This window comes from Cnephaeus nilssonii, assembly GCF_951640355.1.
Source record: "Cnephaeus nilssonii genome assembly, chromosome: 2".
In the NCBI taxonomy this organism is placed as follows: domain Eukaryota; kingdom Metazoa; phylum Chordata; class Mammalia; order Chiroptera; family Vespertilionidae; genus Cnephaeus; species Cnephaeus nilssonii.
This window is the reverse complement of record NC_137073.1, coordinates 108,387,475-108,407,535: the sequence shown is the minus strand read 5'-3', so window position 1 is coordinate 108,407,535 and position 20,061 is coordinate 108,387,475. Positions and strand designations below refer to the sequence as shown.

The window sequence follows — 20,061 nt, the reverse complement described above, 5'->3', positions numbered from 1 at the left end:
AGCTGGGGTGGCCCTGAGTAGAGGACTTGGTACAGCGGGGGTGGCCCTGAGTAGAGGACTTGGTACAGCGGGGGTGGCCCTGAGTAGAGGACTTGGTACAGTGGGGGTGGCCCTGAGTAGAGGACTCATTATAGCCGGGGTGGCCCTGAGTAGAGGACTTGGTACAGCCGGGGTGGACCTGAGTAGAGGACTCGGTATAGCCGGGGTGGCCCTGAGCAGAGGACTTGGTACAGCCGGGGTGGACCTGAGTAGAGGACTTGGTACAGCCGGGGTGGACCTGAGTAGAGGACTTGGTACAGCGGGGGTGGCCCCGAGTACCCGGCTCAGGGCTCCGGCTCACAGTGTTGAAGACCCAGAGTCGGGAAACCTGGTGTTCAGTTCTGACCATGCTCCCTGTTAGCTGTGCAGCCTTGGGGAGGAGAGAGCCTGCTTTCCAAGCTCCCACTACCAAGAAGAGCAAAGCACAGATTTGTATCTCAGCAGATCAACCCCACCTTTGGCTTTTTGTAAATGCTTCCTGGGTGATGCTGGTAAGGAAGTCCCTGGAGTTCTTAGCCCTTTTCAGTGAATTTAGACCGCGCTCAAGTTTTTCACTTGGGAAGCTAGGAAATAGCTAAAGGGTCCCGACCACTTCTCCCCACCAGCGTGGGAGGGGGCTGGGTTCCCACGGGCCTGGACTGGCTTGTGTAACAAATAGGAAAATGCATCCTCTACCAGGGTGAGGAACATCCGGCCCGTGGGCCGGGTAAGGCTGGTGAAATCATTTGGTCTGGCCCTGCCAAGCCATTAGGGGTGGGTTAGTTAAATGTTTGACCAAATATTGCAGGCTAATTTTTAAGTTAATAATTTTGTATGGCCCGTGAATGATGCTATAAATATCCAAATGGCTCTTGGCAGAGAAGGGGGTCCCCCACCCCTGGGTCTAGACCAGTGGTCGGCAAACTGCGGCTCGCGAGCCACATGCGGCTCTTTGGCCCCTTGAGTGTGACTCTTCCACAAAATACCACGGCCTGGGCGAGTCTATTTTGAAGAAGTGGCATTAGAACAAGTTTAAGTTTAAAAAATTTGGCTCTCAAAAGAAATTTCAATCGTTGTACTGTTGATATTTGGCTCTGTTGACTAATGAGTTTGCCGACCACTGCCCTAGACCACTGGGTCTTGAAGTCTGGTCCCTGGACCAGCAGCATCGTCACCTGGGACCGTCTTAGAAATGCAAACTCCCAGGCCCACCCAGAGCAGAAAAGCTCTAGGAGCGGGGCCTGCGCTGTTCCCACCATTTCTCTAGGCGAGAAGGGTTTACACCCTGCAAGGTCTCTAGACCACCATCTGCTCCGGAGGGCAGGAGTTTATCCGGCTTCCCTTCTTTACCCCCCCTCCCCCAAGGGCCTAGCATAAGTGCCACTAAATCATTTGAATTGGAATAGACAAAGGTAACTGCACAACGGAGAGGATGAGACTTGGTTCTGGGCCTCTGTGGGCAGGCGCTGCCTCCCTGAGAGCCAGAGTAGGATCATGGCACTCTTTCCCATTTGACTAAAAAGCATCTTGGGAGGCAATGTCCCTTAGCCAGCCTCGCACTGGCCCCGGAATAGCAGGGCGTGCTCAGTGACGCGATCCTGGGACTGCGGGGGATGTCAAGAGACCCCTGTGGCTGAAGGCTAGAGGTTGGCCGATGAGGGCAGTTCCACCATCTCCGCGCCCTGCCCCCCTGGCCCCAAGGTCAAACGCCAAGCTTTTCACACCCCACTTTCAGGCTGGCTGCTGCGCAGCCATTTTCTTGTGGTTTTCCTGTGGTTAACCTCACCAAGGCCTCAAGTTCTTGATTGTGCCCAGAAAAGGGAATTGAAACAGTAGCTCAGCCGTGGGTGGGAGGCCAACTTCCCCCCCCTAAACCGCCAGCTAAACCTATTCACTGCCCGCCCCCAGCAGGACAGGGAGACTCATCTGCTCGGGGCCACCTCGCCGCTCCCCCAGGCCCTGGCCAGCCCCCCACAGGCCCTGGCCATCCCCCCACACCCCATGGGCACCCTTCCAACAACTCCACTCCATCCGGAGCTGTTTCCTACGTTCCTGCGTCTTTCTCGGGTTTCTGAAAAGTGGCCCCTGTTTTTCTTTGAAGACTGGAGCTCTGGTTGTGTTCTGTGCACAGGACACAGCTCAGCCCCTCCCCGGCCTGCCCTGGGCCCGGGCCCACAGCTGCTGCTCCGCTGTCGCCTGCCTCCAGCAGGTACTTCCAATACAGATGCGTGATGCCCTGCGGGAGGCTGGCACGGAGCGGGCTAGACCACAGGCCAGTGGTTTGAAAGCAGGGAGCTTGTTTCAGAGGCGGGTCCCTGGGCCCAGCCCGCAGACTCGGATGGAGCAGGTCTCCGAGGGCGCCACTCTGACAGGAAACAATCTGGGACCACGCCCTGGGGAACGGGTCTGAGTGGCCAAAGGCATGAGCTTCAGAGCCAGACAGGCTGGTTCCCAGGGCCACGTGACCTCCTGCGAGTGGCCGGACCTCCCTGTGAGAAGGAAAGGGTTGGTGGTGAGGGTTGAATTAGTTCCTTCTCGCAAAGGGCTTAGTGCAGGGCCTGGCATAGCTAGTTATTCGAGATAATGATTATCAAACATATTTCCCTTGGTCAAGTGTTTCTATGTTCTAAAAACCCTACCTCAGATGGATAACATAAGGAAGTTAGCACAATATGGAGCTGCTTCACAAAATGGAGCTATGATTATTGTTCTTGTTTTTAATAAGACCTAGGCCCCGCCTGAGAGGAGCTTCCATTGGAGGAGCTTAGAGAGTGGACTGGTGTTTTGGGTAGAAAAACCGTGTTTGAGGTTCTGGTGTTTGACCCAGGTCCAAAGCAAACAATAGAAAACGTAAGATGGTAAAATATATTCTCAGCTTTGACTTTTTTTCTTCACCGAAATGCTGCTCCTTGTGCTCCTTGTGCTCAAAGCCCTTCTGGCGGAGAACGAGGGGGAGCAGTGGGACTCCGAGGGAAACCATCTGAGGCTTCTGGGCAAGGTTACGTAGAGGAAGGGGAATCCGAGTGCGCAGCCCAGTGCGGTTTTCCGTCCCGGTTTCGTTTCATTTGGGTTCATGGTTGCATGTGGGGCATAAAACCCAGTGAGCAGGTTCTGTGAGGATCCCTGACCTGACCGTCTTTCCCATGGGACCTTGGTAACATTGTCAGGCAGCAGAGAAGGGACGCGATCTGACCTTGGCGAGGTGCCTGTGCTGCAGTTTAAAGGGCCCAGCTAAGTAGAATGTGGCCACATGCAGGCGGCCGGAGGGTTTCCCGAAGGCCTCCCCTGGGGGCATCTCCATGCACAATGATTAGGAAAACCTGCATCAGGAAACCAGTCATGCTGACCAGGTCCACAAGACCTTGCTGGTGAAACCGGACAGGCATTTTGTTGCTCATTTTTTCACTCATTCTTACATTTTTCCTTTTTTTAAAAAAAATTGAGTTATAATTTACATGAAGTGCACAAATGTTAGGTGTGCAGTTTGATACATTTTAAATGTGTAAATACCTGTGGATCCCCTCTGTTCCCCCAGCCCCCTCCACACACACACACATACATACACAGAACAAGAAACAGAGCATTTTTCACATCCAAGAAGGCTTCCTATGCAGCAAAGAGAACCACTAGTCTTGGTCATTTATTACTATACTAGAGGCCTGGTGCACAGATTTGTGCACCGGTGGGGTCCCTTGGCCTGGCCTGCAGGGATCAGGCTGAAACCGGCTCTCCGACATCCCCCAAGGGGTCCTGGATTGCAAGAGGGTGCAGGCCAGGCTGAGGGACCCCACCGGTGCACGATTGGGGCCGGGGAGGGACTCTAGGGCATGTCTGGCCCATCTCGCCCAGTCCCAATTGGCCAGACCCCATCAGCAAGCTAACCTACCGGTCGGAGCGTCTGCCCCTGGTGGTTAGTGCGCGTCATAGTGACTGGTTAAATGGTGGGAGGGACAATTAGTGTATTAGGCTTTTATATATATAGAAAGACAAAGGAAAGAGAGATGCCAGGTGCCTGGGAAGCAGAAGGTTACTAGAAGGTCTGAATCAGAGGAGTGGGGTGGGTTGGAGAGCCAGGCCCTGGAGACGCCAGCTACGTGTGGAAGCCCTGTGTGGGCTGATGCTGGAACCCGTCTGCCGGGCTCGGGGCGGCCCCGGAGCACAGCCTGGCTCTGCATGGACAGCCGTGCCCGCAGGCTGCCGAACAGGAGGGAAGCCCCTCCTTTGTCCAAACACAACTTCGAAGGTTCCCACTCCCTGGATTCCAATCCCGTTCCAGGCCAGCGTCCTGCAGCTTTCTCAGGTCACCTCTGCTCCACTCTGGGCGCTCCTGGCCCTTCTGGTTACACATTTACAGCCTGTGGTTTGCGCTCACACAGGACTGCTCTCCCAGGAGAGGCCGAGGAGTTTAACTCTCGGTGGCAACTTCCTCCTGCCGCCAGCTCCCCGGGGTCTGCTGCCCAGCGTCCGCGAGCTGCATCCATCCGGCACATCCCTGGGGGTGGCGGGATCCTTTGTGTGGGTTCTACTCTGTGCTGTGCTCCGTGCCTATGTTGTCTTATTGAATGTTCCCTACGGCCCTTCAGCAGGTAGAATTAATCACCCCCACTTCTCAGATGAGGGGCCACAGGCTCACAGAGATGAAGCCAATCGCCCAAGGGCAGGAGCTCGTCACTGGCAGGAGTGGGAATCAGGGCGGGTGGGTCTGACCTGTGGGTCCCCGCGCCTCTCACGAGGCCACACGGCCACTCGGCTGCGGGTCTGCCGGCCGGGCTCAGCCGCTGTGCCGTCAGGCCTTGGCTGCTGAGTAATGAAATCTGACAACTTCCCCCTCCGGGCTGCTTCGCACAGGAGACGCCTGATGTGGGAAACTGGCTGGGAAAACAGTGGCGCTTTCAGGGGCGGGCCGCAGCCTCCTCTGGCCGGGTGTCAGGTCACCCAGTTCCATTCTGGGTTAAGTGTCAGGCGCGGGGACTCCTCTGAGCCTCGTTCTTGATGAAAGGACCCGAGCGCTTTCCCTGGGAAAAGCCAAGCGCTGCCTGTTCTCGCTTTTTTCTCAGGCTGAGCGCGCGCAGGAACCCAGGGCCGAAGCCAGGGCCTCGCCTTCCTCCTCCTTGGCCGGTGAAGTTCAGGAGAGACTTGTCCTCTCCCAGGATGAGGAGAGAGCTGCTCCGGCTGGGAGGCGTTTCCTCCCCAAGCAGGGTGACCAGGGGAGGGCTGGGCACGGGCCCAGGGCCTGCCCAGGCCAGTCAGTCACTCGCCAACGATGGTTGGGTCCAATCGAATTAGAATAATCGAATGAACACTGGACTGAGAGCTATTTCTCTCTGGTAAACAAGCTGTGTGTGTCTCTGGATGCCCTCAGGGTATCGGGGCATCTGGAAGCTGGAATAGAGAACAGGAAGCTTCTGAGTGGACCAGGTATCAGAGTCAACAGCGGGGGAGGAGGGGCAGATAAAATCCCAAGTTCAAAGGGATTTTAGGCAAATTCCTTTCATCTCTTTGGGGCTCTTTGTTTTGCTTTTTAAAAAGTGAAAACACATGTATTGGTTTCCAAGAGCTGCCATAACAAATGGTCACAAATTGGGTGACTTAAAACAACAGGAGTTTATTCTGTCCCAGTTCTGGGGAAAATACCCTCAGGTGAGAATTAACAAAGCCCTACGTGCAGGTGTGTGTGGGCAGGTGGTCTGAGCCTCCCTAGACTCTCATGGCCGGCAATCCTTGGCTCATAGCTACGTCACTCCAACCTCGTCTTCATCTCCGCATGGCATTCTTCCCTGTGTGTCTGTCTGTGTCCAAATTTCCTTGTCTCATGAGGACTCCAGTCCGACAGGATTTAGGGCTGTCCTAATCCAATATGACTTCATTTTAACTAAGGACATCTGCAAAGACCCTGTTTCTAATTAAGGTCACACTCTGAGGTTCTGAGTGGACGAGAATTTGGGGGGACACTATTCCAGCGAGTACAACACATTACAAATGATAAAGCCTTTCTTGTTCCTATTGCTACACGGATGCTTCTGACCTTGGCCTAACGATCATCAGCCTTGAGGACATTTTTCCGAGTGAAATAAGCCAGTGACAGATAATGTAGCATCCACTTACAGGAGGTACCTAGAAGTGGTCCAACTCCTAAGGTGAACAGGAGCATGGTGGTTGCCACGGATGGAGGGAGGGGGAATGAAGAGTTGCTGTACAAGGCGGGCAGAGTTTGAGCTTTGCAAAATAAGAGTTCTGGAGAATGCTTGTACAACAAGGTGAGCGTATTTAGCACAACCGACCTGCACACATAGAAGTGGTTAAGGCGGTAGGTTTTATGTTATGTCTATTTTGCCACAATAAAGAACATATTTTGATCGTTCCTGGCCTAGCGTGGAAACCTGATTGATAACATTGTTTTGTTTCGCGTGGAGGAAACAGCATTCTGAGTTCATAGACCTTTAGCCACGAGGTCCATGGGAGTGCGTGTCTGCCTGGGCGTCAGTGTGTGACTGTTCTGTCTTGTTCTCTCCACCGCCCTAGCTATAACCTGGGCAGTGGTGTGGCATCCATCCTGGTGAACGGCTCCTTCAGCGATGGTCGGTGGCACCGGGTCAAGGCTGTTCGGTGAGTACCTCCCACGGCGCAGGACAGAGCGGAGCCCAGCAGCGGTGGGACGTGCTCTCCAAGTCCCTTCAGTCCCATGTCCTCTTCCCCAACTTGTCTGGCCTCCCACGCTCCTCATCCAGGGCATGGCTACCAACTCCCACTGTGCCCTCCATTGACCGTGAACTCCCAAAGCTTCACTCACCAGCGACTTTCTGGAGAAATTATTTAGTTAGTTGTGTTAATCCGCACCTGAAAATATTTTTTCCCATTGGTTTTTAGAGAGAGTGGGAAGGAGAGAAGGGGGGAGGAAGAGACAGACAGAGAGAGAGAAACATCGATGTAAGAGAGACACATGGGTTAGTTGCCTCTCCACACGGCCCCAACTAGTGACTGGGGATCGAACCTGCAACCCAGGTATGTGCCTTCGACCCTAATCAAACCCGTGAACCTTGGGTGCACTGGCCGACACTCTATCCACTGAGCCACACTGGCCAGGGCTGGAGAAATAACTTTTTGATCGCTACCTGGAAGAGGGCCTCCCTATTTAGTGAGATCTGGGTATCACTAGTGGGGTGAGATGTGGGGACATGTGTACTTTGAGGAGTGCTCCACATCTCATTATGTAGGCCAGTGATGGGCAACCTTTTGAGCTTGGTGTGTCAAACTTCGCCAAAAAACTGAGCATAACTCAGGTAGTGTGTCACTTTGAGGAAAAAACATTATTTTGCAAATGTTTCATCCTCAGGAGCAGCAAATGTTTCATCCTCGGCATGCAGCGTCATCAGAAATGGCTACGTGTCATCAGAAATGGCTACGTGTGTCAGTGCTGACATGCGTGTCATAGGTTCGCCATCACCGATGTAGGCAATTGCCCACTTCTTCTTTGACATCACTTTACCTGAACCTCAAAAGCTCTGTGCATCCTGCACCTCACAGAAGTCTCTACCCTGACTTCTGATTCACTCGGGGTGAATCACTCCCTTAAAATGATGGTCTTGCTACCTATGTCCATATTCCTAACAATATACTGAGAAGTCAAATAGCAGGCCCAAACTGAGCACTGTGAGAAACCTCAGTCTTGCCATGTTACCTGCAGGTTCCAGGAGATGAGCTGAACAGAGGTTTTTATTTGGGTTCGCTGAGAATTTACCATAACCCTTTCTGGGGAGGTTAGTGGGTGAGGTCAAAGGGGAGGCTTGGGAAACATGGGACTACCAAGGTCAATTTCTTACTCTGAGCACGCATAGGCCGTAGTGGGAGTAGCCTGGCTGGACCCCACTCTCTTATCCACTGTGCCTGCCTTTGATACCCTAGAGCAGTGGTCGGCAAACTCATTAGTCAACAGAGCCAAATATCAACAGTACAATGATTGAAATTTCTTTTGAGAGCCGAAAACCGACTTCTGCGCATGGGCCACGAAGTTTCAATCGCACTGTACGCGCATTGACCACTCTAGGGCAGTGGTCGGCAAGCTGCAGCTCGCGAGCCACATGCAGCTCTTTGGCCCCTTGAGTGTGGTTCTTACACAAAATACCACGTGCGGGCGTGCACTTACAGTGCGATTGAAACTTCGTGGCCCATGCACAGAAGTCGGTTTTCGGCCTGGGCGAATCTATTTTGAAGAAGCGGCATTAGAACACTCAAGGGGCCAAAGAGCCTCATGTGGCTCGCGAGCCGCGGTTTGCCGACCACTGCCCTAGAGCAAGCATGTCAAACTCAAAGGCTAGCACGGGCCAAACAAATGAGGCATGTGGCCCGCAGGCCCCAAGTTTGACATGCTTGCCCTAGAAGGTGTGTGAGGACAAAGAGGCAGATCTGTGCCCACCAGCTGTCCACGTAGCATAGGAAGTCCTGGCGACAGTGATCTTGATGAAGCCCAACTCGAGTTGTTGAACAAATGATATAAATATTAATACCATAAGAGAGATAAAAGAGGTTGTTTTCACAAGAAACAAGAACTGTTTGCTGTAGGAAAGGAACATTAAAAGACCAATAACAAAGTGCAGCCTGGGTCGGTATCCCCCCAAGAGCTATGGACGCAGACGTGCTTTTTGAAGAAGCGCGGGGCGGGATGGTTTGGGAAACCTGCAAAGCCCTTCCATAGATGCGCACTTCCACTCCACTGTGCTCGGAGTCACTTTTGGGTGATTCTTTGGGTCCTTTCAAAACTTCTAAGCCAGCGGTTCTCAACCTGAGAACCGCTAGCAGGGTCGCCTAAGACCATCGGAAAACACAGATATTTACATTACAATTCATAACAGTAGCAAAATTACAGTTATGAAGTAGCAACGAAAATAATTTTATGGTTGGGGGTCACCACAACATGAGGAACTGTACTAAAGGGTCGCGGCATTAGCAAGGTTGAGAACCACTGTTCTAAGCCATTCTTTGTCCTTCCCTAGAGTATTCCTCCACCTATGAAACCTTCTTCTTGGTTTCCCATTGTGCTCAGAATAACCTGCAAACTCACCACGTGTTAATTCTCCTCTAGTTCCCTCTCACCTGCAGGATACATTCTCATGAAGCTCCATGTGCCCTGCACCCTCAGCTCTGGCTTCCTTTCTCTCCACTCAGCTCCCACCTCCAGAATTCTCAGTACTCAGGCTACATCAACTCCTTGTTGTCTCTATCTCTTCATAGTGACTTCCTGTTGGCATCAGCTTCCTCCTGCGCTTGACCTACCCAGCCTTCAAAACTCATCTCAGGCAGACTCCCTGGGGCAAGCTTTCCCTGACCCTCTCTCCACCTCCTGTCACCCCACAGCCTCCTGTCACCCCACAGCGTGCTGGTGGTCTTCCACCGTCCCACCGTGAGACCGAGATGTCATTTGTAATGTGATGGTTTTGTCTTCCTCAGTAGACCTAAAACTCCTGGGAGCCAGGAATGAGTTTTTTGTTTTGTCTTCTTTTTCCATCTTTACAGCTCTATCATTTAGCATAGTGCCTGGTGCAGAGTAGGTGCTTTCCTACACTTTCATTGAAATGAATTGAACGAAACTCCCGAAATGGTGGTGTTTTTTTCCAGGGACGGTCAATCGGGAAAGATAACCGTGGATGACTACGGGGCCAGAACAGGCAAATCACCTGGCATGATGAGGCAGCTCAACATCAATGGAGCTCTGTACGTGGGTAAGTGACCTTGGGCCAGATCTAAGTTATGCCCTTTTCGTGTTACTCCTCGATTGGCCATGCTGGGGCTCCTCCAAGGCGTGTGCTTCCCTGGACCAGCCAAATGCTTGGAAATAGGAAGCTCTCCAGATAGTCCATTCTCCCTTTTCTGAACTTCTGACTCATGGTGAGGGGGCAGGAAGCACTTAGAGGCCTTTGTGCTTTGGATGGATCCACCAGGAAAACCACGCTTTTCTTGTTATAGAACAGGAATCTGCTAAATATAGCCCCGAGAATTCCCTCCGAGGAAGGAGGATCTGTTTTCCTGGCCCCTTTCAGAATTAGAATGAGTGGTATTTCTGTAAATAGCTTAGAACCCGCTAGCGCACACACATAAGTATGCCAAGATGTCTCCATCCGTATACTTTCTAAACATGGACTTAATTGAAAGCACTCAACATCCGTGAATTTCTTTCAGTTAAGATGAGAACACCTCTAACTACACACTACATTTTGTTGATATTATACAACATATCAAAATTTACCAGATTTGGTTTGAAGTGGCCAACTGGGTCAGAAATCACACACAGTGTGTAGGTATTTATAGCCTCTGGTTGTGTATCAGATTGAACCAAGTCAACCTGTTCCTTCAAGGATAACTCTAAAGTAGATGTGAGGCTCTGAACCGTTCGAGGGACCCCCAGTCCTCACGTATCCTGTCAGCCCAGGGACACCTTGGTCAGCAGACACTCGAGTATGCTAAGGAGACATGGTTCCCTGTGGCTCACCCCTCTCCTTCTGGCTCCCCGGCAGGTGGAATGAAGGAAATCGCTCTGCACACTAACAGGCACTACCGGCGAGGCCTCGTGGGCTGCATCTCTCACTTCACCCTGTCCACCGATTACCACCTTTCCCTCGTGGAGGACGCCGTGGATGGGAAGAACATCAACACTTGTGGAGCCAAGTAACACCAGCTGGCCTTTCCCAAGGGACGGAGCCTTCAATCCTGAGAATCCCGGGGGCCCCGAGACCCTGTGCCATTCACGGAGGCATGGGGGCCAGGTGTGTTTCCTCTCATCCAGGATGAGAGTCCGGACCCAACAAAGGAGTCCCTGTGTGGCCTTTCCTGCTGACGCTGCGTGCGGGCCACACCCCACGGAATCCTCTGTGTGGGAAGCATCGAACGTGGTCTGTTGACTGTGCAATGGCCATCAGAGATCACACCTGAAGGCAAATTCCGGAGCCCATCTGCTGTAGGCAATGACCGTGTTGTGATTCATAGTGCAGTGAACCAAGAAAAGAGAGAGAGAGAGACCCAAAGGGCAGTATTAAAATATTCCTCTCCTTCCCTGACTCATGACACTTACTGACAGCAGAATGACTGTGTGACCTTGAACCTGGGATGTCTCACCTTGGCCCATGAAGTGTCAGGATTAACCCCTTCCACTCCCCGCTGGCTGGTTCAATGTGCTCTGACTATTCCATGAAAATGAGAAGAGACTAAATGTAGAATCATAACGCTGCCCCCCCCCTTAATGAGAAACCCCTACTTTTTATAATGCTAATCTAAGAAAATGGGCACCCCGATTTTGTAGCTGTCCTTTTGTATGTGTATATTTTTATAGCAGCAGATAGTCCACACAGTATAATTTTGCAACTTTGGGTGGACGACCCTGAACTCTTTGCACAGTTCCTAAAAATTTTCTCCCAAAGGAGACTTGTTGGGGCCCTTCATGGCATCAGTGGGGTAGGTAGCTGGGGGTGGGCAGTCTCTTGGGGAGCTGACCATTCTCTTTTGGTAAATGGTGACGGCTCAAGAAAATGGATCTGAAGCTTCCAAAATAAGCAGATTAAAAGGTACCTGTGTTCCTGAGGAGGGGTCACTGTCATTTTTGTTTTAAGAGGGGACTGTCTATAATAAACTTGAATCAAGGCGATGAAGAAGGGTAGAGCTCATTCACTTATTCATTCATTTGTGCAGGTGTCTGAACCCTGCGCAGGCCCGTCCAGAAATGGGCGCTAAGACAGTTAGTGTCCCTAAGGCTGTACTGGAGGGGAGGAGGGGGTGGAAAAGCAGGCATGCTTCCTTCTGAGCCATGGGCTGTCCCTTTGCCATTCACGCACGTGACGATGGGGACAGCTGGCTGGCTGGCAGATTCCCATGACACGACTCGCAAAGGGAAAGGTGAGATGCACGCTGCCCCCAACGAGCAGGGAAATGTGATCCAATGCACACAAGAGCCTATGTTTAGTCCCAGTCATGACTCACCCTTGTTTGTGCAGCCTTCATTCAGCGAAGACTCGGCGCTCTGTGCAGAGCACAGCTGAGGCACATTCAGAATTCTATAAAATGAAGGAATAAACCAGAGACACACCCCTCCTGCTTCAACCTCTGCCTCCTGTCTTTGGGCTCCTTTGATGACCAGGATCCTCCCTCCCTCCCAGAGGAATAATGGGAACAACAACAACAATAACAATAATTCATCCTCTCCTACACATGTCTCCTTGCGTGTGCAGTTTGGAGAAAGGCCATGTGGTATGGTAGCAAGTGGGTTTTACGACCTCCCATATGTCCTCCCCTCATACCTTTTCCTTGAAGGCAGCTCAGGCCAGTGCTTCCCAAGATGTAAGAGTTGCTTTCATAGCACATTTTGAATCAGTTGCCTCCAGCCAAAAATATCATCGTGATTTTAGCAAAACATCCCGCTGAGCTGAGGCCAGAAGAGCTGTGTTGTAGATGAGCTATTGTTTCGTGCAAGTGTTGTCCAGGGAAGAATGCAGTGACCCAGGGATGCGGGCTGGGGGCGGGGGTGTTGAAGCAGATGAGAATCCTGAAGCACGGACTCGGGTGGGATGCAGGAGGGGCAGAAAGGGAAGGGGTGACAGACACCATGATGGATTCAGGGCAGTAGAGACCCTGCTGGTGAGAGGGCTGCAGGGATGGGGACCCAAGAGCAGCTGGTCACATGGGAGGCTCCGGGCAGGAGAACAGGGTAAGAGACAGAACATCCCAAGCCAGGAGGAAGGTTCTGTGACCCCCTCAGTGAACAGAACCCAGGAGATGCGGGATGAGTTTATAGCAGAGGTGGTTGTGAGGGTAAAAACTTTGTCCTGAAACTGAGGGATTAGACCCAGGTTCAGAGGCGGGAGAGCCGAGACGGGCTGAGCCTGGGTGTGTGGGTCCCCCATTTTCTCTCTAAGACAATAATGCCAAATGGCGAACAAACACAAACCCCAGTGGCATACCAGGATAAGTGTTTATCGCTTACGTGCCTTGAGTGCTCACCTTGGCAGCTCTGCTGATCTTGGCTGGCTCGACTAGGCGCTTCTTCTGGTCTCGGCTGGACTTGGTCCCTGCGTAGCAGTTGGCTAATTTAGGATGGCCTTGCCTGAGACGGCGAGGTGACTTGAGTCAGCTCCATGTGGCTGTCATGCTCCTCCTGGGACCCGTGGGAGCCCGACATGCCCTTCGCATGACGATGGAGGAGGGTAAGGGCACTAGAGGGAAAGTGTAAGGTCCTGCACAGCCGAGGTCTGGAACTGCCACGTCCTACAAGTTAAAGTTCATAGGTTTAAGAGATGAAAATACAGACTCCACCATCCACCATCACCTGGCAAAGGGCATGGGTACAGGGAGGGTGATACAGTCACGTGCTGTTGGGAGAAGGGGTGCAGTAGTCCTTCTGTGGGGACCTTGGTGGGGGATGGGGTCTGTGAAGTTCTCAATGATTGACCCAGCCAGGCCCGACCAGTGGGGCAGCATTTATTCCCTCCCCGCCCCCCACCTCCTCTGCTGCCTCCCTGTTCTCATTCTTCCACCTGGCCACCTGTCCACCTGTCCTCTGCCGCTAGCACTGTGGTGATTCTGAGGAGGAGGAAGGTGGAACCTGTGCTGGGCTTCTGGGTATCGGCTCTGGGGGCGGGGAGGTCGGGGGGCACATGTTGGAGAAGCTGGCTGGGCTCCTGGCCCTCGAGAAGCTTAAGGAGCACAGGGAGCTCTCAGGTTCACAGTCCGTGCCCTGGCCAGGAAGGCCCGCGGGAAGCATGGGTTCCTGGAAACCTTTGTCCCACCGGCAGGACCTGGGAGAATTCCCCTTGTGTTCTGAGCACGGATGGCTGGAGGGTGGGGCCAGGGAGAGGACTGCTCTTGATTTTCCTAGTAAAACTGACGGCCACAACCCCGTATTTCCTCTAAGCCCAGTCCTGGGATTCTCTCGGGAAGGACTGCGGGTCTCCCTCGTCCCCTCGCTGCTGCCCCAGAAGCCGGGAGGCAGTGCTGACCGGCCTGCCAGGCACCACTGGGAGCCGCCTGCTCTCCACCCCCTCGCTCGCCTCTCATTTCCGGAGCCCGTCCTGTTCCAGCCCCAGCTGCTCCAACACAAACAGGCCCTGCTCTCCCTCCAGCAGCCCTGGCCCAGTGACCAGCGCTTCCTTCCGACGGGCGCCCCGCCCTCCGCCCGGCCCTCCCTGAGTGGGAGGAAGGAGCTCGGAAAAGTGCCCGGAGCTGGCGGCCAGATCTCCACTTGGAGGAAACACTGCATTTTTCACCTTTAACCTAGAAAAATATGGTTCTCAGAAAGCTTGTTTTTAGCACTGGGAGTTCCCAGAGGAGGAAGCATGGGGAGCAGGAGGGGCGCGCGGCCTCTCTCAGGCTCCACAGCGAGCCCTGGGCCCAGGGGGCTGCTCCGGGGAGGGACCCCGGGCGGCCTGGGAGGCCCGGCCCTGGGGACGAAATCGAGGCGAAGGCCCACGGCCAGGGGCTTGGACAAGGCCGCAGCTGCCTCCCATTCCCGTCCTGCTCCAAGCCCGGCCCTGGCCAGGAGCACACAGGAGCTGCCCCGGAAGGTGGAGGGGGTGCAGGTGGCTGTGACACCCAGGCCCTCGGCTGAGCGGGGTGTGCTGTGAGCTCACCAGAGGCGGGAGAGGTCCCCCAGGACTAAGTCCCCCAGCGCTGCCGCCCCGAGGAGCCCAGAGAGCAGAGGGCCGCCAGCAGGGTCCGAACCCGAATCCGCAGTGAGGGCCGCGGTGCTTGGGCCCCCCACAGGTCTTGCCCCGATGGATGGGCCACTCGCCTGCATCCCCACCAATGCCCTCCCGGAACACGAAGGGAAAGACTCAGCCCGCAGCCCGCCCCGCTGCCCTGAGGGTCGGTCAGGTCTGGGACAGGTGGCGGCCAGGCAGCCGGCTTGCAGGTGGCCGTGCTCAGGCGGCAGAAGGACTGATCCAGCTCAACGCACGGCGGCTCTGGGATCAGCCCGTGAGCAACTGCGCTGCCACCTCACGTCCAAAGAATGTTCCTCGACACGGCCCTCCTGAGACGAGGGCCGGGCCCATGGACACGGCCTGCGTGACTCGGGAGGACGGAGGCTGGCCAGAAAGCCCGGCGTGACATGCATGATCCCACCCCCTGGACGCGACCACCACCACCACGACGCTTCACTGGAGCTTTTGTGCCCGTTACCCCCACCTTGGGATGCAGCCTGCCCGAGGCCAGCATGGCTCAGGGCGTCCTGGGGCTCCCCGGCCCGCGTCTGGCTGGCAGTGTAGTCCTGTGGGTGAGGGGGCGTGGGCACAGGCCAGTCCTCACCACAGCTCCGCCTCTGCCTTCTTCCAAAGTTCTCCCACTGCAAGGAGCGGGGCGAACAAAGCTGAGAGCACAGACCAGAGCCACTCCATCAGAGCGGGGGTCGGGGTTCCCCACAGGCCATGAGGTCTCGGTTCAAAGTCTTTGGCCCTCTCTCCTTTGCCTTCCCCGCCATGAATAACCTCCAGTGCTCCGGGGCGCTGTGGCAAGCTGTTTCCAAGGAGCGGTGAGCTCCCCGGGGCCGTGCCTCGCCCTGGGCCTTACCTGACCCTGGGCCGTACCTAACCCTGTGCCCTGCCTAACCCTGGGCCGTGCCTCGCGCTGGGCTGTGCCTAACCCTGGGCCATGCCTAACCATGGGCCGTGCCTCACCCTGGGCCGTGCCTCACCCTGAGCCGTGCCTAACCCTGGGCCATGCCTGACCCTGGGCCTTGCCTAACCCTGGGCCGTGCCTCCCCCTGGGCTGTGCCTAGCCCTGGGCTGTGCCTAACCCTGGGCTGTGCCTCGCCCTGGACCGTGCCTAACCCTGGGCCGTGCCTCCCCCTGGGCCGTGCCTAGCCCTGGGCTGTGCCTCGCCCTGGACCGTGCCTAACCCTGGGCCGTGCCTAACCCTGGGCCGTGCCTCGCCCTGGCCCCGCCAAGACCCGGAGGAGCAGGGCAGGCTGCAGGGAGCACCTGCCTCTCCTCCTCGTCCTGCCGGCCTCGCCGAGACATCTTTGTCCTAGAAAGTGCCTGGCTTCCAGGAGCACGCGTCTTTTCCTGGACAGACGTGAGGGGGACGCGGTGTCTCAGCAATTTGGATGAGGTCGCTGCTTCTCTGTTTGTCTATCTTCGTCTCTCTGACTCGCTCAAGTTCCAAACGCTTTACAAAGGCCCAGACATCTCCGAACAGGCGGCACGGCCTCCCCTCCGGCCCCGGCCGCCCACCTCCCAGCCGGGGCCCAGCCCGGGGCACGGCCTCCTTGGACAGCCCAGCGCTGGGGGCTGCAGCTCCCACGTGGCTAAAAGATGACTTAGTGGAACATCTCTGCCGAGGAAGGCCAGGGAAGCTCAAGAAACTCGCTCCTGCAATGCACTCACTTAGAAACAAAGGTAACGGCAGCGGCCCGGGCTTAGCTGCAGGGAGCCTGCGAGAAAACGGGCAAAGCAAAGAACGTCCGAGCCCAGGAGAGGGGTGGGCTGCGGTTACCGGGCCTGCTGCACGGCCTCAGTGAATTACATACATCAGCACATCCACAGCACTTACACATGACAACCCACTCCTTCCGCAGGACCATGTCCGAGAGGGCAGACAGTTAGAAGGTTCAGAGAGGCTACTGCCGCGGAGGAGATGGTGGTTTTTCTTTTTCCTTGTACCTGTTTTCTTGTCCTCCAGCCAGCCTGCAGCGACTCTCTTGTCCTGTCCCCTCGGAATGTCGCCGTTCGTCTTTGGAGGACTGGTCCTCCCTCAGCTCTAACACCAGGCGCTGGTGAAAGTGGCCTTTGCCTAGCGCCGTGGCTGGCAAACTGCAGCTCGTGAGCCACATGCGGCTCTTTGGCCCCTTGAGTGTGGCTCTTCCACAAAATACCACGGCCTGAGAGAGTCTATTTTGAAGAAGTGGCGTTAGAAGAAATTGAAGTTTAAAAAATTTGGCTCTCAAAAGAAATTTCAATCGTTGTACTGCTGATATTTGGCTCTGTTGACCGACCACTGGCCTAGCGCCTCTGCCCGGGCACGTGACTGGAGCAGCCACGTGACCCAGCCAGGCCAATCGCGATCCTGGGTGGGGGCTGGGAGGAAGGGTGCTGCCTCCTTCATGGTAAGGCTGGCCGCTTGGAGGAGCCTGGACCCACAGGCCCAGCTTGGCGGGGCCCTCGGGCCTGAGAGAAGGAAGGCTGGGACACAGAGGGATGTGGGCTACCTGAGGGAGGAGCGCCATCTGGGAACGTACAGGGCTCACCTACCCAACGTGGAGGCCCAGGCCGGGCAGGGGTCGGCTCCCAGAGAAGCAGGTGGCTCCCAGGGAAGACAGGTGGGGAAGGAATGGGTCACCTGGTCATGCAGATCATCGCTGGAAGGACACAGAGAAACGCACCCGGGAGAGTGAAAGACACTTTAAAGCGGGAGGCGGTGCGGAGGAGGGTGGCCAGACCTGTTGGCACTGCAGATAAAGCCCCTTAATCCCCATCAGCCCGGTTGTCACGGAGATAAGAGGAGGAGGGCAGATTTCCCTGGAACAAAGGGGAGCTGCATTCACCACCCACTGGAGCGCCCCCTGGACAAAGCTTCATGGCCCGGACCTGGCCACGCCACCGCAGGGAGCCTGCCTGTTGGAGGGGACCCTGTCTTTCCACAGCTGGAGGCTACTCCCCAGGATCGCCCCTCTGTAAAATAGCACATTTCTAATAAATGCAGGAAGTGTTCAAGGCAGTTATTGAAAGACAATTATCAAGCACCGGACACAGCAGATACCGTGCTGTGCTCTGGCTGCGGGGTGACTGGGACGTTGCTCAGTTCCCGTTATCGATAAAGCGTTAGACTGTGCTCGGGGCTGCGGAGGGGTGCGGGGCTGGGAGGGCCAAGGCCCAGGACGGGGTCCTGGGCACTGGGAAAAGCTTCGCTGGTCCAGCAGCTGAGGCCCGGGCACGGGCGTGAGGCCGGGTGAGAGCACCGCCGTCCCCCGTGGGGTCAGGCCCCGCGGTGCGTCCAGCAGGACTTTGGGGTGACTGACATGGAACCCAAGGCGCGTCTGAACTGGTTTGGAGGCGTTGACACCTGCAAGGTGCCGGTCGGAGAGCCAGGTGTTGCTGAGGTTCCTCAGGGGGTAGAGGCACCTCTGTTCTGTGGGGAGCAATACTCACACCACCTGGAACGCTCCGAACTTAGGAACAGTCGGTTCAGAGCTGAGGAGGAGAGGTGGAGTAGCTTCTCTGAGGCCACCCGGGGAGTACAAGGTGACCCCGAGCCTTCCGAGCAGCTCAGGCGGGCCGGCAGCTGCCCTGGGCCTGAAACCTGCGTCAGCCACCCCGGGAACGGACAGGGCCGAGCGGGCGTGGAGGAAATGGGGCTCCGGGCCCCCTTCTGAAGGGTGAGGGCTGCCTGCACCGGTGATCGGGGACTAGGAGGGCCCATTTGTTCACAGGGCTTCTGCAAGGCCTCCTGGCTCGCCCAGCAGCCCAGGGGAAGGGGGTGGAGGTTGTGCAAGCGCCTCCAGGACAGGAACATAAGCCCCATATCCTGCCTCTGACAACTTGTCTAGACGAAGATGTTGGAAGACGGAGCGATGGATGGCGCTGGCGGGGGCCTGGCGGGGGGATGACAACGCAGCTGAGACTTGAAAGTCGTTCTCACCTTTGGAAGGTTGGGAGGCAGATAGGAATGAGCAGCTCAGAGCACTCACTGTAACGTGATCGCCCCTTAACCGCTTCGATCATCAGAATCCTCGCCCAAAGCTTTTCTTGTCTCTTTAATGTGAGACTAATCACTCTGGGATAAAACCAGCTCCAGTTTAATCCCAAATCAGTTCAAGACATCTCTGGTTACTTCAGCTTCTCTAGTTCTCGCAGACGGAATAAATACTTTCAATTCAGTTTCACTGTTAGTCACTCCAGGGGGAAAGTGAATTCTCATACAGCTCTTTTGTAAAGAACTTGGGTTTGTAAGCTAACATTTTAGCGTGATATAGAATACTGTACATTAAAAAAAAAAGATTATTCAGCGCTTTAATGTTCTTCCCCAAAATTATTACATCATCCCTCTCTTTCTGACCTTTTCCAAGTTTCTGGGGTGGATGGTGCTACCTGTTTTGACTCAAGAATTCACCACCTGGAAAACAAGTTGTTTACTGGGGGCCCCGGTACCTAACTACTAACACCTGTCACAGTTAACGCAGACGTGGTCTACAGGTGCCTCTGGGTAAATCCAGGCCCGTGCAGTTCAGTTGTTCCTCTAGGTCCATGGTCGGCAAACTGCGGCTCGCGAGCCACATGTGGCTCTTTGGTCCCTTGAGTGTGGCTCTTCCACAAAATACCACGGCCTGGGCGAGTCTATTCTGAAGAAGTGGCGTTAGAAGTTTAAGTTTAAAAAGTTTGGCTCTCAAAAGAAATTTCAATCGTACTGTTGATATTTGGCTCTGTGGACTAATGAGTTTGCCGACCATGGCTCTAGGTCAGGGGAGGGGAATCTTTTTTCTGCCAAGGACTATTTGGATATTTATAGAAGCATTCGAGGACCATACAAAATTATTAACTTAAAAATTAGCCTGCTGTATGTGGTCAAACATTTAGTTAACTTACCCCTAAGGCCTTGGCAGGTCCAGACCAACTATTTCTCAGTCCTTATACGGCCCAGGGGCCGGACGTTCCCCACCCCTGCTCTAGGTAAGCGCAGGCTCTGTAGGAATAAATTTCTCCCCTATGAAGTTCTATTTAAGATCAATTCATACTTTAAAATTACTGAGGTTTTGCTGAGTCAATGACTATATTTCCAAATTCAACAACTTGCAATAAAAGTTTTATGTATTCCTAGAATCTCCAGAAATGTTGATGTTTACCTTCATAGGAAATTAATTAAAAACCGTATTTTAAGGACCGGGATTTATTTGATAATGTCAGATATCCACTATTTGATTATCCACTATTTGTTATGCTAGCTTCCCTGGTAAATAGAACATAGATTTAATGAAGCATACAAAGGGTTATATCAATGGCATAGCCATTTAGTGATTGCCTTGTGTAACTGTTTTGTAACCACTAATTCTTAAGGGATGGAACCAAAAGTGTTAGA

At 54.4% G+C, this 20,061-nt stretch overlaps 1 protein-coding gene across 2 annotated transcripts in view; it reads left to right on the top strand.

Annotated features, from left to right (window-relative positions):
• The window catches only part of EGFLAM (EGF like, fibronectin type III and laminin G domains), a 135,997-nt gene extending 123,870 nt beyond the window's left edge, over window positions 1–12,127 (top strand). Inside the window, exons 21-23 of one of the 2 annotated variants that reach the window (XM_079793916.1) lie at window positions 6,541–6,624; window positions 9,631–9,734; window positions 10,527–12,127. In XM_079793916.1, coding sequence (XP_079650042.1) covers window positions 6,541–6,624; window positions 9,631–9,734; window positions 10,527–10,681 — 343 coding nt within the window. In that variant the 3' untranslated portion in view covers window positions 10,682–12,127. The remainder of the gene's footprint in view (window positions 1–6,540; window positions 6,625–9,630; window positions 9,735–10,526) is intronic. The other variant, XM_079793917.1, reaches the window with a different exon arrangement.
• Window positions 12,128–20,061: the final 7,934 nt, after the last annotated feature.